The sequence below is a fragment of the Orcinus orca genome, chromosome 20 (genome assembly GCF_937001465.1).
Source record: "Orcinus orca chromosome 20, mOrcOrc1.1, whole genome shotgun sequence".
In the NCBI taxonomy this organism is placed as follows: domain Eukaryota; kingdom Metazoa; phylum Chordata; class Mammalia; order Artiodactyla; family Delphinidae; genus Orcinus; species Orcinus orca.
In genome coordinates this window covers 17,922,307-17,944,992 of record NC_064578.1, presented here as the reverse complement: position 1 = coordinate 17,944,992, position 22,686 = coordinate 17,922,307, and the positions used below count along the sequence as shown (strand labels likewise).

At 49.8% G+C, this 22,686-nt stretch overlaps 1 protein-coding gene across 10 annotated transcripts in view; it reads left to right on the top strand.

Annotated features, from left to right (window-relative positions):
- Window positions 1-17,513, top strand: part of CDH3 (cadherin 3) — a 107,715-nt gene extending 90,202 nt beyond the window's left edge. For all 10 annotated transcript variants that reach the window (XM_049703972.1, XM_049703971.1, XM_033434241.2 and 7 more), the window contains 14 exons: window positions 564-646; window positions 1,856-1,981; window positions 2,212-2,367; window positions 2,450-2,594; window positions 3,854-4,020; window positions 4,674-4,802; window positions 5,721-5,906; window positions 7,361-7,602; window positions 7,985-8,130; window positions 8,923-9,147; window positions 12,289-12,495; window positions 14,359-14,489; window positions 14,859-15,005; window positions 16,637-17,513. In XM_049703972.1, coding sequence (XP_049559929.1) covers window positions 564-646; window positions 1,856-1,981; window positions 2,212-2,367; window positions 2,450-2,594; window positions 3,854-4,020; window positions 4,674-4,802; window positions 5,721-5,906; window positions 7,361-7,602; window positions 7,985-8,130; window positions 8,923-9,147; window positions 12,289-12,495; window positions 14,359-14,489; window positions 14,859-15,005; window positions 16,637-16,846 — 2,300 coding nt within the window. In that variant the 3' untranslated portion in view covers window positions 16,847-17,513. The remainder of the gene's footprint in view (window positions 1-563; window positions 647-1,855; window positions 1,982-2,211; window positions 2,368-2,449; window positions 2,595-3,853; window positions 4,021-4,673; window positions 4,803-5,720; window positions 5,907-7,360; window positions 7,603-7,984; window positions 8,131-8,922; window positions 9,148-12,288; window positions 12,496-14,358; window positions 14,490-14,858; window positions 15,006-16,636) is intronic.
- Window positions 17,514-22,686: the final 5,173 nt, after the last annotated feature.

Sequence of the window (22,686 nt, the reverse complement as noted above, 5' to 3'; positions counted from 1 at the left end):
AGGAGCTCATGCCTAACTTGGCAGCATAGTTGTAAAGATGAAATGGGCCCAGTCTCCGGATTAACGAATGGTAGTTATTAACTCAGAGTGCTTGTTTAAAGGGCGGCCAAGCAGGGAGGATTCAGAAGGAGCATGACAGACTGAAACAACCCGAGGTTATCCAGAATGATCTGTGTGGGTGACGGTGTAGCAGGATGCATACAGCGCATATGTAGACTCATAGCCTTCGGAAATGCTTAAAATCTTCTGCCTCCAGCTGTGACCTTGGGTCAACTCTATGTCTCGTGAGACTCCATGGGGCTAATGTCGCTGACTATCTATGATTTTGGTTCTTCGGCCCACAAACCAGGAAGTGGTCCGCCCTCTTGAGACCAAACTCAGAAGCCCATCTGAAACTCATATGTGATCACATTGCTGGTCAGAGGAAGTAAGCCAAGTCTCCTTCTGCAGTGGCTTGCAATAGTCCTTGATCCGGTCAGGGGGCTGTTGTCAGGTCTTGGCTCCCATGGGGTATCTTCCAGAAGCCCCTCCTTCTTAATACTCTTTTCCTTCCTTCCCCACAGTGGTTTTCACGGACTGCCCTGGGCAAGAGTCGGCCCTGCTGACTGATGATGACTTCACTGTTCTGAACAACAAAACAGTCCAGGTAAAACACCATGTCCACCTTCAGGAGAGAAGAAAGGCATTCTCCGTGCATGCCCAACTTGCTGCTGGCCAGGAGGCCAAGGTTGCCGTGGCTGTTGTGAGCCATGTTACCCCTGCAGAGGACGCAGGGTTAGACCTCAGTTGCCCATAGCTGTGTGCGTGGGTACCGATCTAAGCAGGGTAGTGCTTGCAGCTGCCCAGTAGGGGGCACCAGAGTCAGGCAAGGGGGGCCCAGAGCTGCTTTGTGAGTAACAGCCCAGTGCCCTTCCTCCCTTGAATTCCCTGTCCCATCTCCCTTTCCTTCTTTCCCATATCATGCCGGTAAACCGCAAGTGAAGGTGATCCCAACACAGGACTGCCAATCTCATGAACCTTTGGGAAGATGGACCTGAGGCTCTTGGCCACATTTCTTTGTTTTGTCTAATTTAATTTTTTGAGCAGCTAATATATCCACATGGTTCAAAATTTTAAATATTAAAAAGTTTTAGAATGAATAACCTCCCTTTTCTCCCCCTATGTCTAATGCCCTCTCTACCCCTCCAAGAGAACTGTTACCAGTTTCTTTCCTTCTAATTTATGTATTTGTTCTATATTTATATTAAATATATTTATATATATTATAAATAGGTATAAAATAAACTTTTCGGTCCTCTTTTATGCAAAACTAACATACTATTCACATGTCTGCACCTTCTTTTTGCACTGAAAAATACATCAGTACACTGCCTATCCCCTTCTCACAGATAACCACCGTTATAAGCTTCTAGTATCCCCCACACTTTGTCTGTATATAAGCAGATGTGAATATATGCCTTATTTTCCCACCCTTTTACACAAAAGATGGAACAGTGCCTGGCACATATTAAGCCCTATGTAAGTGTTTGTTAAATAAAATGCTAAACTACATTAAGCTGTTCCATATCTTGTTCTTTTTCACTTAAGTATGGATATATATCAAAGATCTTTCCATGCCAGCACAGAGAGACATCCCTCATTTTTCAAGCTGTATACAATTTCCACTAGATGGATGTATTATAGTGTATTTAATTGGGACTTCTCTATAAGTGAACACTTAGATTATTTCCAAGTTTTCTTTTACAATAAACCCATCTGGGCCTCTGTCCTTGCCATGAGCCCCTGTAGATGAGAGGATGTTGGGTATGTTCCAGTTGTTTGCACACCTGGGTTAAGGGGTCTTCTCTCCTTGCAGGAAAGGAAAGCATTGAAGATCTCCCCATCCAAACGTATCTTGCGAAGACGCAAGAGAGATTGGGTGGTCCCGCCAATATTTGTCCCTGAGAATGGCAAGGGTCCCTTCCCCCAGAAGCTGCATCAGGTATGACTGTGCCTTCTCCCTGGGAGTCATTGGTGTCTTCAGGGACTCTCATTCAAAGGCCTGAAAATGAGGTTTCTTGCTGCTGAGCCCTGGGGACCGCAGAGGGAAACTCTCTGATGGGAGCAATTTCTAATCAGGCAGTTCCTCTCCACCCCTCCCCACAGAGGGTTCTTTGCTACAATCATGAGATATTTGTCACTTTGTCAGCTGCCATTTTCTTTTGCTTCCAGCTCAAATCTAATAAAGACAGAGGCACCAAGATTTTCTACAGCATCACGGGGCCTGGGGCAGACAGCCCCCCTGAGGGTGTCTTCACCATAGAGAAGGAAACGGGCTGGTTGCTGTTGAATAAACCACTGGACCGGGAGAAAATTGCCGAGTATGAGGTAAGTAACCTTTAGCGTCCAACGAGAAGCAGGGCCTCAGGAAGGGTAGTGCCAGGCTGACCCCAGGCCTGTGTACCTACAGCTCTTTGGCCACGCTGTGTCGGAGAACGGTGCCTCCGTGGAAGAGCCCATGAACATCTCCATCATCGTAACAGACCAGAATGACCACAAGCCCAAGTTCACCCAGGATGTCTTCAGAGGGAGCGTCTTGGAAGGGGTACTACCTGGTAAGAGGACTGGGGAGGGCACAGCTATAGAGGTCTGCTGGCTCCAGACCTGGCCTTGGGTCCACTTCTGGAATCAGCCCAGACTCTTAAAGGCTGGAAGAACCCTTCATACCTGATTTCCTGGGCTGTGCCTCAGATTACCTGGGATCTTCTTAAAAATCCAGATTCCCCCACTCCATCCCAAGATCCCTGAATAAGAATGATGCTGGAGTAGAGCCCCAGAATCTGTGTATTTGAAAATTTCCCAGACGCTTCAGATGATCAGCCAGCTGCAGCTTTGGAGCTGCAGAGACCTATATTTGAATCTGGATTTTGTCTTTCATCTGCTGTGACCCTGGGCAAGGTCTTGACCTCTGAGCCTCAATCTTCACACCTGAAAATGGGGATAATATCAACCGTAAAGAGCTGTGAAGATTAGAAATAACACATGCCTACAGCTTTGTGATATGAAGCACCTGACATGAGGTTCTTTGGGGAAATGGCAGCTGCAAGGAGGGTGGCAAAGGGTGAGAGAAAGCAGAAGATGAATTGTCAGGCTGGGGAAGAGGGTGAGAGGGGCTGGCAAAAGACTAGAGAAACAGGTGACATTAATGACCTCAAAGACAGTGCTGGTGAGGAGGGCTCCTCCTCTCCCTTTGTCTCTGAGTTGTGGAGAATTACAGAGAAATGTGAGTTGGTTAGGTTGCCAATAATAGACATTTCCGGAAGAAAAACAGTACCTTCAACAATATGGAACCTTTTCCCCCTTTGTATTGAGGAAGCCTAGAGGTGGTCAAGCCAGGCTGGAATGGTGCTTTAACGTGTGGGGGAACTAGGCTCCTTCCATCTCGTTGCTCTGCTGTTTTGGCTTTATTCCCAAGATTACCTCATGGTTGCTGCTGGAGCTCTGGCCATTATATCCGGAAGGAGGGAAGGGGTGGGAAGAATAAGACCCTTAACTCAGAAAAACGCTTCCCCCAACGCTGTATATCCCATTCGTCAGATTTCAGTCTCGTGGCCACAGCTAGCTGCAAGAAGCGAAATAGTTTCGCTTGGTTCCCGGTGGGCTTGTGCTCAGCCTAGAATGATTATGAGGATTATGTTTCTAAGAAGGAAGGGGAGAATGGGAAATGGGCACCAATTAGCAATCTCTGCCACGAGTGGAACATGGGGCCAAGCCAGCGAGCAGGGTGGAGCCTCTCGGAGTTCCAGAAGTGGGCAAGGCTGGAATCGGAGCTGGAAGGGAAGGTTGCACACTCATCAGCGCTTCTCCCCTCCAGGCACTTCTGTGATGCAGGTGACAGCCACGGATGAGGACGATGCCATCAACACCTACAATGGGGTGGTTGCTTATTCCATCCATAGTCAAGAGCCAAAGGACCTCATGTTCACGGTCCACCGGAGCACAGGCACCATCAGCGTCGTCTCCAGTGGCCTGGACCGGGAGGTAAGTGGCCCTTCGGGAAGGTGCTGTCTGCCCAGGCTAGCCCAGGCTGGGGTCTGACGCTCAGAGCGGAAGCCTCTGCCCCCAAAGCCCAGGGCAGAGCAGTGGGGACCCAAGTCAGCTGGGAATGGCTGCTGCTATGTCCCACATTGATGTCCTGCAGCTCCCTCGGGCCAGTGGCACGTTGCCAAACCATCTCGTTAAGGCTGAGGAGGCAGCTGTAAAACACAGACGTTTAATACTTTCTGCAGGTTTTCTCATTTCCTCTCGGCATGGCTCACTTAGCACGCACATTGCCCAGATTTGTCCCGTGTGTGCCACAAAGCAGAATTAGCTCCATGGATATTAGAGTTGCCTCCTGTTCCCTAATTAATACCTTTGCCCAAATCCACACTCAAAGCTCCCATTCTGCATCTGCCCAGGGTCAGGAAGCAATGCCCAGGCTTCATCCCACGACAGGCCCAGGAGAACCGTTTGGATCCACAGTTCCCCTCCCCCTCCACCCTCTGCTTCTGGTCTTTTCTGCAGTGGGCAAGCAGTGGGTCAGGAATCAAGAGAACACTTAGAGGGAGGAACATTCCGCTTCCCTCCCCGTACACCCAAGGCTGTGCCCAACGCGCAGTGGCCTTCCACTTCCACTCTCCTTTTCTCCCCAGAGAGTCCCTGAGTACACACTGACCATCCAGGCTACGGACATGAACGGGGACGGCTCCAGCACCACGGCTATGGCCATAGTGGAAATCCTTGATGCCAATGACAACGCTCCTGTGTTTGAGCCCCAGCAGGTAATGCCCCTTCCTTCCTTCTTCCCTCGTCAGATGATGAAGGACTAAGTTTCTCCTTTCTGATGAAACTCCAGAACCAGCCTACATTGCTTCAAGTCCCAGCCCCAGCACTTGTGAGCTTTGTGACCTGAGGTGAACTACCTAACCTCTCTGTGCCCTATTTCCTAATCTGTGAAATGGAGATGATGCTCCATTGTCTCCTGCTGCACTTTTCTGAGTTTTAAATGAAATAATCTATGTACAGCTCTTAACACAATCCCAGGTACACAAGTGCTCAATATGAAAATCTTTGTTGATATGGAAAGTCCTAATTTGCCTCACACCTATACCTGCCCACATTCCCCCAGTGAATGCTTGTGCACCTCACGTGACAGAGGACTCAGTGCCAGTCAAGGTGACACCCACCCCCTTCCATCTGTAGGTAACTCTGACGGCTAAACATTGTTTAGGCCTGATTAAAAATTTGTTCTCAACAGCTGATTTCCCCATCTTTGCCACCTGTTCCAGAATTTCCAAAAAGTTCCTGGTCAGTGCCCCAGAGCAATCAGACACCTAGCCCTTCTTGCCACCTTCCTTATGCCTTTCTGATCTCAGCTAGATATAGGAGACTACTCAATGGTGAGGCCTTAGGCACCCAGATCAGTGAGATTCCTGGAGCGCCAGGCCCCTGGGTGTAGGGAAAGCAGGCCCAAGATTGCCATGGTCTGTCCCAGCAGCTGTGAGGCTGACTCTTGGGGTGTTCTGCATCCATGCATGCCTTGAAACCCCAATAAGTGGGTTGGGCGGTCCAGGAAAGGGTGAGCAGCATGGGGCGCCCCTGGAGTTGGATGGAGGATTCACAGCCAGTGAAGAGTGGAACAGCCTCTCAAGGTGGTCAGTCTCTCCGCTCTGACTGTGCTGTGCTTCCCACGCTGACAGTACGAGGCCCATGTGCCTGAGAACGCAGTGGGCCACGAGCTGCAGAGGCTGACAGTGACCGATCTGGATGCCCCCAACTCACCGGCATGGCAGGCTACCTACCGCATCGTGGAAGGTGACAACGGGGACCATTTTACCATCACCACCCACCCTGAGAGCAACCAGGGTATCCTGACAACCAAGAAGGTGAGTCGGTTTGGGTTTTGTACAAGGGCCACACCTGGGACAGTCAGGTCTGCAGCCTCCAGGACTAGGGGGTGCCACCTGCCTTGGGAGACATACTTTGGACCACTCACCAGGGAGTGTACCAGGCCAGTGGCTTGCAACACTCTCCCATTCCTCTTGGGTTGGGGAATTCCTTTGTTCAAACTAAACCTTACCCAGGGACCCAGTTCATAAAACAGATTCATAAAACAGAGTTGCTGATCTAATTGAGGCAGATCAGTGGGGGCCCCCCCCTCCCAGATCCCAGTGTCCAGTGGCTGCTCCCAATCAGTCTTACACAGAGGGTCTCTGTTTTATTGGAATTCTTGCTAATTTTGCATTCAATCCGTAATTCACATCTAGGTGTCTAGGTGTTTGGATAGTAAAATGTTTTAAATTACTTAGTAGTTAGGCATACCCTTGCCTCTCAGAAAGTCTTTTAATAAAATTGATGCTTCAAGAAGATGGGTCCAATGTTTCTTTGATTTCTTTTACCTCCTGGTTTATTATGAAGAATGGCCCAGTTTGAGAAGTGGGGCTTTATATAATACTTTAAAGGCTGTCCCCTCCTTGCAACCAAAACTTTGTAACACCCCTTTCACACTGTGAAATGAATTTCATTTATAATATAACTTCTCTAACTTATGTAATTTCTAGAAAAATGGAATGCTCTAACTAAAATAAAAGAGAATTTTACAGGAAAAGTTACTGATAATAAAATATTTCCATATGTAAACCTTTGGGCACAAGTACACTAGAAAACATAATGAAGCGGTTAGTTTCTTGCACATCGTCCAGATGTAGTAGATACTATATGTCACTCTAGTGACTCATATCACGAGTGGTATTGATGTTTTTCCAGAACAGCAAATAAACAACTTTGGGAAAGACGTGAACAAATCAAATTACAAGCTCCCCTCAGAAGTTGCATTCCTGGAAAATTCAGTATAAATTAAAACCACACCAAAAACTCGGTTTGTATGTAAAACACGTTCTAGACTATAAATATAAACAGAACATCACACCCATAAATACATGAATGTCCATGGTGATATTGGCAAGTCACATGGGATATGGGACAGTTCTTTGTGTCCCTGCCCCAGCCTGTAAATGCCAGTGGCATCCCCAGTCATTAGGACACCTAGAAATGCTTCCTCCAAGTTTCTACAACACCCCCTAGGGGGTGTCATCACCCCATAGGGAACCAGTTCTAGGCTTAGGGCTTACTACTCTAGTTGCCTTTGGGGTGGTGGTCTGAGAGGCCCCACTGAATGTCCACTCAGGAAATGCAGGAGGCTCTATGGGGTAGGGAAGGGGCAGTACTGTTGCTGGTGGGAGCCTCCAGCCCCCCATTGTGGGCCCTTCTGGCATCACAGCACTGCATGGGGCCTCCTCACAAAATGGCGGCTCAGGTCCTCCTTCCTGTTCTGTCCCAGGGCTTGGATTTCGAGGCCAAAAACCAGCACAACCTGTACGTTGAAGTGATCAACGAGGCTCCCTTTGTGGTGAAGCTCCCAACCTCCACGGCCACCATAGTGGTCCACGTGGAGGATGTGAATGAGCCGCCTGTGTTCGTCCCACCCTCCAAAGTCATCGAGGTCCAGGAGGGCATCTCCATCGGCGAGGCTGTCTGCACCTACACCGCGCGGGACCCCGACAACGGGAGTCAGAAGATCAGGTACATAGGAGCTGGGCTTAAATTCAGCTAAATGCGTGGGTACTGTTGGATGGGTTGTTTATTATAGCCAGAGTTTGTTCTAATTGCCATAAAGACTATTAAATATTTTGAACGTCAGCCCTGTACAGGGCCTTCCGTTCCTACCCTCCATGTGGCTGAAGTCCACGGGACAGGTATTCCTGCTCCCTCTCATGTGTCCCTGCTGGGACCCCACCTTCTGCTCAGGCTCCCATTTGGGGGTGAGATGCATTTTCCACGTAATCCTGCTTAGGAGCCCTGAGTCCTATGAAACCCTCTGCCTGTTGGCATGAGGAGGCTTTGAATGATGACTCCAGAACTCTAAGTATTCTGAGTGTGATTCTTCTCAACTTTTCTGCTCCAGCTACCACATCCTGAGAGACCCAGCAGGGTGGCTAGCAATGGACCCAGACAGTGGGCAGGTCACTGCTGCAGGGGTCTTGGACCGTGAGGATGAGCAGTTTGTGAGGACCAACATCTACGAAGTCATGGTCTTGGCCACGGATGATGGTGAGAGCTTCCTCCCAGCCCCTCCACATGAGCACCTTTGGAGCCAAGGACACCGCATGTCCCTTCCACAGACAGAGTGTGGTGTGGGGAAGCGGTGTCAGCAATCCTAGCTGGGAGGTCAAAGGGGTCTCTCAGAGGGGTCTTTTAAAGGGTGGTCCTAGGGTTGGCTGGTTTCAAGTTCCCTAAGACCCAGGAGTTAGGAAGTATCCTGAAGACTCCTTTCAGCCTAAGTTTGTGGTTCACTGAGCCCTGAATTGGCCTGTTGGTTTCCCCTTATGAATGATGAAAAGGGCTGCCTGGAAAGTGTCATGATTGATTAGTGATGTCACACCATGACAGGATTGGGGGTGATGATGTAATTACCATCTCTATTTGACACATACTGAACCAAGGCCTGGAGGCAGGCAAGAGGTTACTGCAGGGCTGGGAAGCAAAACTTCCCTGAAGCTGATCAGCAAACACTGCATCAACCCTGAGGTGGCCAATAGGTTTCTCTTTGTAATAGATTGGTAGTGGCTGTCTGGATGAAGTGGCTGCAACTGTGCTGTGATCAGTTAGTAATGTCTGCCATGGACACAAAATGAGAATGATGGTATGTTTGCCATGCATTTGTCATCACTGGTTTGATCTATAATGAAGCTAGTGTTCAGAGGCTCTTGAAAGGTTACAGTTAGATAGTAAATAGGACCCTCCTGAGGCTGATTGGGTAGGTCCTGGGAGAGCTTAACATTGATTCATCAACCCAACCAAGGGCACATGCTGAAAAGAGATCATGTGTGTGATTACAAACAGGGAGCCCTCCCACCACTGGCACGGGGACCCTCCTGCTAACACTGATGGATGTCAACGACCATGGCCCGGTCCCTGAGCCCCGTCAGATCACCATCTGCAACCAAAGCCCTTTGCCTCAGGTGCTGAACATCACAGACAAGGACCTGTCCCCCCACACCTCCCCTTTCCGGGCCCGGCTCACACACGACTCGGACATCTACTGGACGGCAGAGGTCAATGAGAAAGGTAACTGAGTGGTGGTGGCAGATGGGTGTCTGCCCCCTACCAAGACCCAACACACCTTCTTGCCTCAGTGTGTTGTGGGTCACCGAATTACCAGTCTCCTCAAGAATGTCAGTTAAATGCTGCTTATTAACTTAGTGTAAGCCTTTGGAATTCCACAGGAGCCCTTAAACACCGTTCTAGCTCAACCACCTGCCTGTACAATTGGAAAAACAGGCCCAGAGACATGGGATGTGCCTTTCTCACTCTCACATAATGAGGGAGTCAGAACTCCAGCATGGGGATAACAGCTAACATGCCTGAGCATGCTTGCTGTGTGCTAGGTGCTGTGTGCTAGGTGCTGTGTGCTAGGTGCTGTGTGCTATGTGTGCTTTAAGTAGATTCGGCTACTTAAACCTCACAACAACCCTGTAAAGAAGGTACTGTTATCTCACACATACATGCATGTGCACCCATTTTACAGATGGGGAAACCAAGGCTTACAGAAGCTTAAATATATTGCCAAGGGCATTATGGTTAGAAAATGACGGCCCCAGGATTGGAATGCAGGCAGTCTGCCATACCAGGATGCTTTGCAGCTTACCATTTATCAAACCCTGGCGATATGCAAGATGCTTTTTGTACTTTTCCATATTTAATATTTCTACCATCCTCTGTGATCAGTATTTTTATCCCTATTTACAGATGAGAATGAGGCTCAGAGAGGTTAAATAGTGTGCCCAAGGGCACAGTGTGGATAAGCAGTGGAGCAGAAATTGAAGCTGGGGTCCCTCACCCCCACATCCCTGCTCCCAGCCACCTCCCTGTCCTTCCTCTTTCCCATCCCCCTGGAGCTCCTCAGCCTTGAGTGGTTTTTCAGTTGTCACAGGACTGGAGAAAGGACTTGCTGGCATCAAGTGGGCAAGGACCCAGGTGTGTGAGAAAGAGGCATCCAGGCCCAAGTGCCAGTAAGGCCCCTGGAGGAACCCTGCTCACTCTGGTTTAAAGCATCTTCCTCTTCCTCTTGGGGCTAGAGTCCCCCAGGAGGGGAATGGGGAGCCAGAACATTCAGGTTCTGCCCCGAAGTAACAAAATGCCTGGTACCTATTACTGCTGCTGAGCCCCGCCCAGAAAGGACTGGGGAGACCTGCTTCAGACACACATCTTGTCTCATTTTTATGATTCCCGTGATTTGGGGATGTTTATCCAGCACCTTTCCTTGAGGGAACCCAAGTTGGTCTCCTGTCACCACCTTGTGGCCTAGAAGCCAGTTTTCCCCCGCCCTGACTGTATCGTTTACAGAGCGTAGACTCTGGAGCCAGAATGCCTTGGTTCAAGATCCAGCCCTTCCATTTACGAGGTTCGTGGCTGTGGGCAAGTTACTGAACCTCACTGTTCTGCAGTTTCCCTACTTGTAGAATGCTGCCATGATAGTACCTACCTCCATACAATCACTGTGAAGATTAAATGAGTGCCTGAAAGGCATCTTGTCTGGTATATCAGTGCTCGGTAGACGTCAGTGGCCATCTTCACCACCACTGTTTCCCAAACAATCACAGATCTGACTCTGTCAAGTGTGAGCATTAGGCCCAAAGCTCAGTGGTGCCAACACCTGATACTAGCATTGATACCCGGTTCTTGGTTTTGACTTAGTTGTTCTATCTGACTGTGTTTTTTTGTCAGAGGAGTTAATCCAAACTCTACACCTGTGTGACCTTGGGCTGCTTACTTGACCTCCCTAAGCTTCAATGTCTGCATTTGTAAAATGAGGATAACAGAACCTGCCTCTTAAAGTTGGGGTGGGTATCAGAGTTGGGCTTGGCACATAGTAAGTGTCAGTTTAGTCACTGACACCGCCACCAGCACCATCATCAGCTGAGAACTCAGCCCTCCAGCGTGGGAACAGGATAGCAGGAGGGATGTTTGGGTGAAATACCCCATGTTAGCCTCTCCACTTGGTAGACCAAACATTCAGCCTACAGAACTCTCTCTGCCTGCCACTGCCGAATGGCAACAGGGTGAATTCTCCCTTCTGGCCTTTTAACTAAGAGGGTCCCAGCAAGCATGCAGAGCCTTTGAACTGAAAATGGCTTGAGGTCACTGCTGAAATAGGCCAGCAAGCCTGAAGGTGGGTGGGCTAGAAACGTGGGGTTGGTTTTGAATGTCCCAGTGATGGGGGGACACTACTGACATTTAGTGGTGAGGACTTGAATGCTCGGGAAGGTTCCTCATGATGAAGAATAGTTCCATCCAAGCTAATAGTGCCCTCTTTGAGAAACTTGGGTCTAAACGAAAGGCCTTTCTTCAGAGAGGCCTCTGACTCTGTATTTCTCACCCGCAAACACAGCCCCCCTCCCCACTCCAGGAGTGCTGCACACCCTCCCCAGAGTGGTACCCGTCGTGCAGGCCGCACTGAGGCTTGGCTTCTGCTCTGTGGCTGCCTGCTGCCCACCCCGGGCCTTTGAAGGCTGGTTAGCACAGTGCCCATTGCAGCCTCACTGCCGGCATCTCTGAACTTGTGTGCAGTCACTAATGCTGGGATAACACAGGTTAGCACCCTCTCTGATCTGCTTAACAACATCAGTTACATCACCAAGTCATATGCATTTTGGATTTATTAATAATTGATGCTCACTCAGAATATCCGTGTTTCGGATACTGAAATTCTATCATACAGTTGAGGTGTAAACATTATATTTACTATTGCAAGAGCAAAATGCTGCAATAATAAATGGTAGTGAATTTTCAAATAGGAAAGCAGGTGGCCAGTTAATGTAAATATTAAAAGATTGGGTTAGCTATCTTTTAGGAAGAACAATGTTTGTTTGTTTTGCGGCAAGGAATAATCTAGCAGCTAATGGTACTGAGAAATTATTGGCTCTACATGCCATGACTTTTTAAAAACATCGTATTTAAAAAATGCTGTGATTATTGATTCATTTTAAATAAAGTGATGAATTTATTCTTCTATCCAAATAATCCTTTCCACAGTGGTAAATTTGGCTTTGGCCGAATATCAGTTTTTAACACTTGGTATAATGTGCTTTGGGGATATTGCTTCCTGTTGCCCAGATGCAGAGGCTGCCTCCTCAAACCTCCGTCATGGTGTGCTCGGTTCCCACCATTTGTGGTCTCCTGAGATGGATAATTATCTGTCCACTCCAGGAGACACAGTGGCCTTGTTCCTGAAGAAGTTCCTGAAGCAAGACACATACGACGTGCACCTTTCTCTGTCCGACCACGGCAACAAGGAACAGCTGACGGTGATCAGGGCCACCGTGTGCGACTGCCACGGCCATGTGGAGACCTGCCCCGAACGCTGGAAGGGGAGTTTCCTCCTCCCCATCCTGGGTGCTGTCCTGGCTCTGCTGTGTGAGTGCCGGCACCCTTCCCCTTCTGAGGACAGGATAGTTAGAAGACCTGATTCTACCCTGAACTTCACGGACTAAGGGGCCACCAACATTGTGCAACTGTTCCTTAAACTCTTAATTCCCAGAGTGTCATTCAATCCATAGATGTTTATGGAGGTTCTGGAAGGTGCCAGGCTTTGGGGATGCATTGGGGAGCAGACTCGACCCTGCTGTCAGATCATCTAGTGGCTAGAGCGGTGGTTCTGAAGTCGTGGTCTCCAACCAACAGCGTTAGCATCACCAGGAATTTGTTAGAAAGGCTAATTCTCTGGCCCACTCCTGACCTACTGATTCAGAAGCTTAGGGGTAAGACCCGGTAATCTGTGTTTTAACAAGCCCTTCAGGGGATTCTGATGCATGTTAGAGCTTGAGAGCCATTGGTCTAGTGAGCAGAAATGTTTAGTTAAAAACGAATTTCTTTGCTCTAAAGGTAGAACCTATCACATTTGCTTTCTTCACTCTCTGAATTGTCCTTACACAGAAAACATGCATTCAATCACATATGAATACAAGAGCAAGCTTCAGTTAGTCATCATACTGTGTAGCGAGCACTGTTAGGCGCTGAGGGTACAACTCTTAACAAAACAGACCAGTCCCTGCCTTCATGGAGCTTACTTTCCAGTGCAGCGAGCAGACGACAAATAATCTGGCAGAGAAATAGGTGTTGCTATGGATTAAAAAAAAGTTGGGTAAGGAGGTGAGAACCCATGGGCTCCCAAAGAAGGCTAGGTCAGTTTTGTCTGGCCAGAGGGAGACAGTGGTTCCACCGGCAGGCAAAAAAAGGGATAAAGCTAAACAGTGGCTCTACCCTCTTACATTAAACAGCCATAGAGAGGGCCAGGGGGTACCCTCCTCATATGGGATTAACTGGGGGTAAGGCGAGCAACTAGGCACTAGCTGGCCAGTCCCCACTGTGTCCAAATAGACTGTCAGCCTTTCAAACCATATTACTAAAACCTAGTCCCTCTCTTAAAATGCCAAAATAGCATTTGCACCTAAGTTCACATTACTGCGTTATATCAAAGTTGCACTGTCTTGCTTTTTTTTTTTTTTTTTGCGGTACACGGGCCTCTCACTGCTGTGGCCTCTCCCGTTGCGGAGCACAGGCTCCAGACGCGCAGGCCCAGTGGCCATGGCTCATGGGCCCAGCCGCTCCGCAGCACGTGGGATCTTCCCGGACCGGGGCATGAACCCGTGTCCCCTGCATCAGCAGGCGGACCCACAACCGCTGCACCACCAGGGAAGCCCACACTGTCTTGCTCTTAACTTAAAGTCTATGGTTATTAGAGGACACCTAGTGACTGAAAAAGAGTCATGTTGAAAAGTAACATCTGCTGGGAGATTCCCATCCCCACAAAGGAGGGTTTCCTTAAGGACCAGTACCACCAATATGGGAAGACTGACAGTAAAATGAAACAGAATTACAGGTGGGGGAATGAAGTCAGAATGCCAGTAGGAAGAGGTGATTTTAAGCTGAGAGCTCAAGGGTGAGAGCCATGCATAGGCATAGAGAGTGTTCCAGGTGAGGCACGAGCCTGGTTGAAGGTTCTGAAGTGGGAGACTGCTGGGTATATTTGAGGAACCCCGAGGAGGCCAATGTGACTAGACTTGGGTGGCAGGGAGGCTTGGAGACAGGCAGGGGCCAGTCCTGTAGGCTTGATGGGAGTCAGGGATTTTCCTAGGTGCAAGGGGGCCACTGAAGTGTGTTAAACTCTGGCAACTGAATAGAGGGGTCTAGAATTAGATGGGGCTCTGGGGGTTTGTGGGTCCTGGCCAGCCGTGTGGTTGCTGGGGGGTGAATATTCACACTCCCCATCTCTTGCAGTCCTCCTGCTGGTGCTCCTGTTTTTGGTGAGAAAGAAACGGAAGATCAAGGAGCCCCTTCTGCTCCCAGAAGACGACACCCGTGACAACGTCTTCTACTACGGCGAAGAGGGGGGTGGCGAGGAGGACCAGGTGGGGCACTGGGGGGTCTGGGGGTCGGGAGGTGGATGGCCCCCACAGCCACTGGCAGGGATGGTTGGGTCAACCAATTAACCATGTCAGCTGCGTCAACCAGACCCTGGTCTGAAGCATCTGTCTTCTGAGAGGGTGTCTGGTCCATGGCTCTAGTCTCTTTGGCCCCAGCCACCTTGACCTTGAACCTGTGCTTAACTGGGGAGGAGGGGGTTTGGAAACTAGGGCTTTCAGAGATCTCTGACATTATCTGTCTTCTAAGACCTACCCATGAACCAGAACATCCAAATGGTACGGAACTAGGGTGAAATGTAAACGGGGGGAGTGGAAGGGTCCTTCTCCATCCCATGACCTTCCCCTTTCATGAAGGACTATGACATCACCCAACTCCACCGGGGCCTGGAGGCCCGGCCTGAGTTGGTTCTCCGCAACGATGTGGTGCCAACCTTCATCCCCACACCCGCATACCGTCCACGGCCAGCCAACCCAGATGAAATTGGCAACTTCATCATCGAGGTGAGGCATGGGGGGCCATCCTAGGGCAGCCCTTTATTCAAGCATCAGCAGCACGAGCACAGACGGGCTTGGAGTCTTGGCTCTGGGTTCAAATCCTGACTCTACCTCCAACCTGCCGTGTGACCTCTGGCATATTTGAGTAACTTCTGAGCTTCTGTTCCTCCTCCATAAAACCCTAAGTTTCAGAGTGGTTAAGAATAGGTTAGGAATTATTTTTTTATTCAGCAAATGTAGTGGTTGTCAGGAGAAAACTCTGGAGCCAGACTCCCTGGATTTGAATTTTTAAAGATCTCAGGTGATTCCAATCTGGAGCAGAGTTGGTGTCCTCTGTCGTAGGGTGCTTTAGGGGTTGGATGCAGGATCACTTGGAACCGTGCTAGCACAGGGAACATCAAAAACGGAGCCTCTGACTCACCCCCTGAGACTGTGATTCAGTTGATCCGGATGTGACTGGAGCTTCAGAATTCTTTTAAAGATTCCCAGATAATTTAAGTTTGGGAACCTCTGGCCTGGTACCTAACATGTATTAGGTAATGATAGCTACTGTTGCTAATAGCTAAGTGTATCTGATATTCTCAATTCTGGTCACATATTTGATTTATCTGAGGAATTTTGAAAAATATCAGTGCCTGGGACCCAGACATTCATTTTTTTTAGGCTCTGATGTTTTTTTAGTTCCCCAAAGAAATCAGATATATAGCCAGGGTTGTGAGAACCACAACCTAGGTACATAGAAGATGAGTGATATGAGCCTAGCACAGCCTGGTACCTTGATAGCAGTCAGTTAAAGGAGGTTTTTAATACGAGGGAGGGAAGGAGGAGGGAGAGATGGGAGGGGAGGGAGGAAAGAAGGAAGGAGGGGAGGATGGATGGATTTGGGGAGTTCAAGGAAGCAGCAGTGGGCACAGAGCTCAATGGGTGGTCAGGATACCTCACTTTGGCTTGAACCCTTCTTACCTTTCTTGCTTTCTAGAAATAGCCTGGTGGTCAGACTCTGTTCTTTAGCCTGAGCATATTTGAGAATCCTGTGCAAAAACAGAAGTGGCTGGGGAAAGTTGCTCAGGGCAACTTTGCCTTGGAGCCAAATAACCAGGAGATTTTCCCTCCAGTTAGATGAAGACAGTTTCCGGAATATCTGTGTTGGACAGTTTGCAGATACTGTCTCAATTAATGCCTGCCTGCATCAACTCTGCAGAGTAGGAAACCTGTTGTCTTCCTCATTTCACAAATGAGGAAATAGTGTTCCACTATATGCCGGGTACTATGCTAATAAGTGCTTTTATATTTACGTATATTCATTTATTCCTCTAAAACTATAAGAAGTCTTCCCATTTTAGAGATGAGGGGGGAAAAAATGGCACGGAGAGGTTAAGTTTACACATCGTGTGTGCAGTCTGATTTCAGAGCCCCCACCCTGAACTGCTGGCCTGTCACACTGAGCGCTCGCTCCAGGCTGGGCCCTGTGCTGAGGATTTATGTGCATTATTTCATTTTCAACCTTCAAAACCTTAAAGGAGGGGAGAGCTGGCTTCGCAGATGGAGAAATGCAGGCTCAGTTAACTTGCCGGGGCTCTCACAGCTGCCAGGTGTCTGATCCCGCAGCTCCTAACCCCCTGCTCTCTGTCCCCCAGAACCTGAAGGCGGCCAACACGGACCCCACGGCCCCACCCTATGACTCCCTGTTGGTGTTCGACTATGAGGGCAGCGGCTCCGATGCCGCCTCCCTGAGTTCGCTCACCTCCTCTGCTTCCGACCAGGACCAAGACTACGACTATCTGAATGAATGGGGCAGCCGCTTCAAGAAGCTGGCAGACATGTATGGCGGGGGTCAGGACGACTAGGCCTCCCTGCCTGCAGCGCCGGGGGCCTAAACACCAGGCCCGCAGCTGCATCTCCAAGGGGTCTCCGTCCCCACCTCGGCCAGGGACTTCGAAGCTTGTTGAGAAGTAGCCTTAGCAACTTGGAGGGAAGAGGCGTGACGTTAAAGGGGCAGGTTTCTAAGCCTTTCAGCATGGAGGGACCCGGGCAGTTTGATTTCAACAGTGAAAACCTCTTAGCCTCGGCCAGGGCTGCTGAATTTCCGGGAGTCTCTCCCCTGCCGTAAGATGCTCAGCCCTGTGTACCGGGCCTGGACTGACTCTGACTCCCCCATGTTGACGTTCTCTCTGGAATGGACCCTCCTCCTTAGAAAGAGGCCTCTTATTGCAATCTGGATTTTTTTTTTTTTTTAATGCTATTTTCAAAAAGTTAGAACCAGGTCCTCAGCCGCCCCTGGGGTCCTCCAGAAGCCCAGGCCAGAGCTGCCTGGCTCATGTGCCCTCACGCGTTGCATTTCTCTCTGATGTCTGGACCCCGAGGCCTCCTGTTTGAATGGATTACTGCGTTTTTATACCGAGCGTGTTTAGGTGGTCCTTTATTTTTTACTTTCCCTATCGAGTGCTGTAGAGGAAGGGTGATGACAATGCTGTAAATGTACTAGAATTTTTTATTAAAGGAACTTTTCCCAGAGGTGCCAGGGGAGTGAACTTCTTTTTAATAGCAGTTTATTGACGTATAATTCACACACCATATCATTTACCCATTTAAAGTGTACAATTCAGTGGTTTTCAAGAACTTTGAGAGTTGTGCAAGGGGGAGAAAATGCTTTTAGCCCTGCGGGCTTCCCCCCAGCTTCCTCCTGATGGTAGAGGAAGCTCAGGATCTGTTGACAGGCCCAGGTAGGGGCAAACCTTCTGCTGTCCTCCCTACAGATTCAGAACTGCTAACTCTGTGTGAGAACCGTTAACTTGCTTACCCCTGGGCTTAGCGGCACCAGGGCTGCAGGCGATGTCTTTTCTGGACCAGTGGCTGCACACATACGTGGTGCAGTACGTGAAGATTTCCTCTCCTGTTCTGTGGGCTCTGTGTCGAAAGGCAGGGATTGGGGAGAATCTGGCTCCGCTCCTTCCCAGCAAGTCCCTTAACCTCTACCTGCCTCAGATTTTTCATGTATAAAATGGGGAGTTTTCATGGAGATTAAGTGAATTAACATCTGGCACATGGTAAGCGCTATCTGTGTTCATTGGTAACAGCTACCATTTATTCAGTACTTTTTAGACCCAAACAGCCCTTAACTTCAATTACTTCCTCTAAACAAATCCTCACAGTCACCCTCTGAGGGGATCTTCCTCCTTTAAAGAATGGCCTCATTGTGTTTTTTTTAAATGATGCCTGATCATCATCAAAATCAAGCCAGACAGAAAATTAGAGAACTCACCCAGGATGTCAATGAAATTGGAACATTCCTGACAACACCAGGGCACAGATGCAGGAATAAGGATGAAGAGGCAGCAGGGATTCCATGTGTGTCTTTGTTAAAGCGAAGTTTTAAATTTGTCTTTGCAATGAACCAGAAGAAAAGAATCCGAAGTGAAGCTGAAAATGTCGCTGAAGTTGAAATCAATGTGTCCTTCCTGCAGGAGTGACTGATTCTTTAAAGCAATGGTACTCCAAGCGCGGTTCCTGGGCCAGCAGCGTCGGCATCGCCTGCCGAATCAGAAACTCTGCAAGCAGGACCCTGCAATCTTGTCTAACAAGCCTTCCAGGTGATTCTGATGCACCCGTGAGTTTAAGACCAAGGCTCTGAAGCGTGAGGCCGTGGGTGTCCTGAAGCCTCAGGCCCTGGCTGGGGAAGTTTAAAGGGAACTGAGTCTGCTAAGAAAGCTCCTTGGTCCGTAGCACCTGAGCCCACGGTCACAGCACCTCCTGCCTCTCCCTCAAGCTGCAGCATCTGGCTCCCGCAGCCTCAGCTTCCCCTCTACCAGGGCCCTGCTGCTACTGCTGCTAAGGTTGTGCGGGGAGGATTAGGTGTCTCAGCCAGCAAACACCTGCTGCCCCTTATCTTAAATGCCTCTCTGAGAAGCCTGAATAAAGCCTGAAACCCTATCTTCAGCTGAGACTAATAATAAAACCAAGGAGCCACTGTGCAGGCTGGCCTTCCTCCCCTGAGATTTTTGGAGGGAGCGGAGGAGCAAAAGCAGCCTTTCCTAGCCAAGCCTCGTCTCTGCGGGTGGATCTGGATTCCCTTGGTGATGGAACCCGCCACCAGCCCCTGAGTGACTTGGAAGGAACGAGCCTGGGCTGTGTGACAGGGCTGGATGTTATGTCACTCTCTCACTCGGGACCTGCGTCTCATCTGAAAAATGGACTCTGGTCTTTAGGGCCTATAATAATAAGTCAAACTATTTGCAGCTGGTAGGTCTCCAGTGCTAACCACTGAGTGAGTGCTGACTGTAAATAACCAGTGTGGCCCATACCAATGGGGACCACCTGCATGTTTGCTCTGCCTCCCCTGAATGTGAATCTTTCACAGTTTGAGGTCTAACAGTTGAACGTGCATCCTTCCAATCTTTTCCCCCCTATGCGTTACATACACATTTTGCATTATATCTTTTCATAACAGGATGTAAAAGGATTGCCTTATCGTCTCCATCACATCTAGTTGGGATGTGCTGGCATGTATGTAATCTTACTGCCATCCATGGACATTAGTACTTGTAGTTTTTCGCCCTTAACAATGATAAAATAAATTCCCTGGAGCATCCATCTCCTCAGATGCTTCAAAGCCAGCCTTCTTGGACTTCCCTGGCGGTCCAGTGGTTAAGACTCCGCGCTTCCACTACAGGGGGTGTGGGTTCGCTCCCCGGTTGGGGAACTAAGATCCTGCGTGCCACGCAGTATAGCCGAAAAAGAAAAAAGCCAGCCCTCCAACTGGGGAGGGGTGAGGGGGCCTGTGGTCCTGGTTGTGATCGAGGCTGCCTAATTCTAAGTGGAGGGTTCAGACGGGTTGGTGCTGAAAGGACCCCTCAGGCTCATTCTATTAAATGATTTTCCCCCAGACTTAAAGCCAAAGTTGCAGAACCCAAGTCCAACAAAGAAAATAATTGAAGTAAAGCTGTGGGAAGAAGGAGTCAGGGTGCCCAGAGACCTGCCTTTGGCCTCATCCTCCCAGTGTTTCTCCTTAGGAACCCAAATGCAGAGCATTTTGAAAATTGCCCCCAATCTACCCCTGTCATTTTTCAGGTTGGAAAAGATAGAGAGGTTCCAAAAGCAGGGACTCCCCAAGATCGCTCCAGCGGGGCAGAGATGGGCAGAACCCAAGCCTCACTTCTCACCATGCCTTTTCCCTGGTGGCTGACTTGACAATCTTTTTTTTCCTCCCCAAAAGGCTGAAGATAGGAGCCATCTCACCAGGTGGGCTTTGCCAGTCCCTGAAGGGGCTTGAGGGGATGGATTTCATCCCCGGAAGGTTGGCAAGTAGCTGAGGCCTCAAATTCCTGGCTTCCTATGCTAGACATGGACTTTCCTTAACCACAGGCCCACACAGGGATGCAGCAAGAAGACCCAGGTAGGGAAATGCTGAGGGATGGCCAGTAAGGGGGGGCCCTGAGGTCAGCCGGGCAACGGTCCTGCCATTGAAAGGGTGGGGGCAGTCACCCTGGGAAGCCCCTTGGGCAGCTCACGCCCTTTGTGTCCAGTTCCAGACTCACTGGGGGCTCCACTCCTTCTGGCTAAAGGCAGAGCCTACCTCCCACCTCCCACGGAAATAATCCACCCAGGAGGCGTGGTTCTGGGCACAGGTTCAAATCCCAGCACCTCCAGGCACGATGCCTTAGGCTAATCACTTAACCTTTCTGTGCCTCACTTTCTTCACCTGGAAGGTGGAGGAGTAAATGAGTCAGTATCTGTGAAGCGCTTAGAACGGTGCTTGGCACAGGAGCGCTGCCTAAGTGTTGTTCTTATCACTGCATGGTGGTGGCTGACAGACTGACAGCGTTGGGTGCTGCTCCTTTATCTCCACACTCACAGCTTGGGCGGAAACAGCCCTTCCTACCCTTAGCGTTCCGACTGCAGAAAGGGACGTCCGTGGTTAGGGTGGCTGTGGCTTCCCCGAAGGCCCTTCCCCTCTGCGCCCAGCAGAGGGCACCATCCACTCGAACCACAGCACGGCCAGCGCCTCCCAGCCTGGCCGCTGAGGGCTAGGGAAGCTGAGGGTGGAACAGCCACACTGGCTGCCGTGCGGCACGAACTGCCTTGGACACTGTGATGGTGATGGTGACGGTGATAGTGGCGGCGGTCACTGTTTATCGGGTGGTGACTGGCCGTGCCCTTCACGCATGCGGCCACACATGTGGCCGTGCCCTTCACACAAGTGACAGAGACAGTTTTGGGGTCCAGGTCTCCTTAATTCCCTAGTATGCGCTCTTTTTACCGGTAGGAAAAAACTCCAGCTACATTGGGAACATGGGGCAGGCAGGCAGTGGAGGAGGCTCTTCAGGTATGGCCTAGCCTCCTCCACAGCAGAGCTGGCCCCACCTGACCCTGAGACTCTAAGGTCCTGACACACAAAAGCCACAGCATTTCCAACTGCATCTGGGGCATGTGGGGCATCACCCCAGGACTTCTTTATTCCTTAATTTAACAACTGTTAATTGAGTATGCGTTCTATGCCAGGCACTGTTCTAGGTTGCAGGGGATACAGAAATGCAGAAAACTTAAAAATCCCAGCCCTAATGTATGGGGGGCTCCGGGAAAAAAAATGTGTAGGGCCCACCTACCATGTGAGTCTAGGTCAAAAACTGTTAAATAAAAGATATCCTGTCTTCCTACATAGACAAGCATGTCTTCATGGCGATCTGGAAGGCCAGGTTTTAATCTGGCTTCCCAGACACCTAGAGTACTAGGCAGAATGCGGCTGCACGGGCAGAGTTAGACCCCAGCCCAGGAGCGGTGGTCAGCCTACTACTCTACCTACCCCAGGCTCCATCCTACACCATGAGGGTCCTTGTGCACATGTGTGTGTGTATATGTATTCCCCAGCCCACCTGTCCAAGCTCTGTCCACCGACCTACACAAATAGCTTTCCACTGACCACCCCTTGGGCCTAGGAGTACACACCTGGGCTGTGCTGGCTGCCCTCAGGACAGACCTGGGGAGGGCCTGCCCAGTTTATGCAGGGAATGGTCTAGAGGGCAGGGTGGGGGGCACAGGTTCTAGCAGTCACAGCTCCTTAGCTCCATAGGAGGGGCAGGAGGGCCAGAGCAGAGCCTTCTAATGCACAGGGCGAAGGCCCTTCCTGCCCAGTCTAAGGGCGATCCTGCTGACATTCCGTGGGAGACAGACGATAAACAAGATGACTCAGTAATACGGATGGTACAGTGAAAGGTGAGGCTATAGAGGAAGATGAAGCTGGGGTGGGGCATAGGAAGTAAGGGGTTGGGGTGAGGGTTCAGTTCTAGTAGTCAGGAAAGGCCTTGCTGATGTTGACTTTAAAATTATGTGCAACGTGAGAGTTGCGAGTTAAGGGTTTTTTTTTAATAAATTTATTTATGTTTTATTTATTTATTTTTGGCTGTGTTGGGTCTTCCTTGCTGCGCGTGGGCTTTCTCTAGTTGTGGTGAGTGGGGGCTCTTCATTGCAGTGCACAGGCTTCTTGTTGCAGCGGCTTCTCTTGTTGTGGAGCACTGGCTCTAGGCGCGCGGGCTTCAGTAGTTGTGGCACGTGGGCTCAGGAGTTGTGGCACGCAAGCTCTAGAGCGCAGGCTGAGTAGTTGTGACATACGGGCTTAGTTGCTCCATGGCATGTAGGGATCTTCCCGGATCAGGGCTCGAACCCGTGTCCGCTACATTGGCAGGCGGATTCT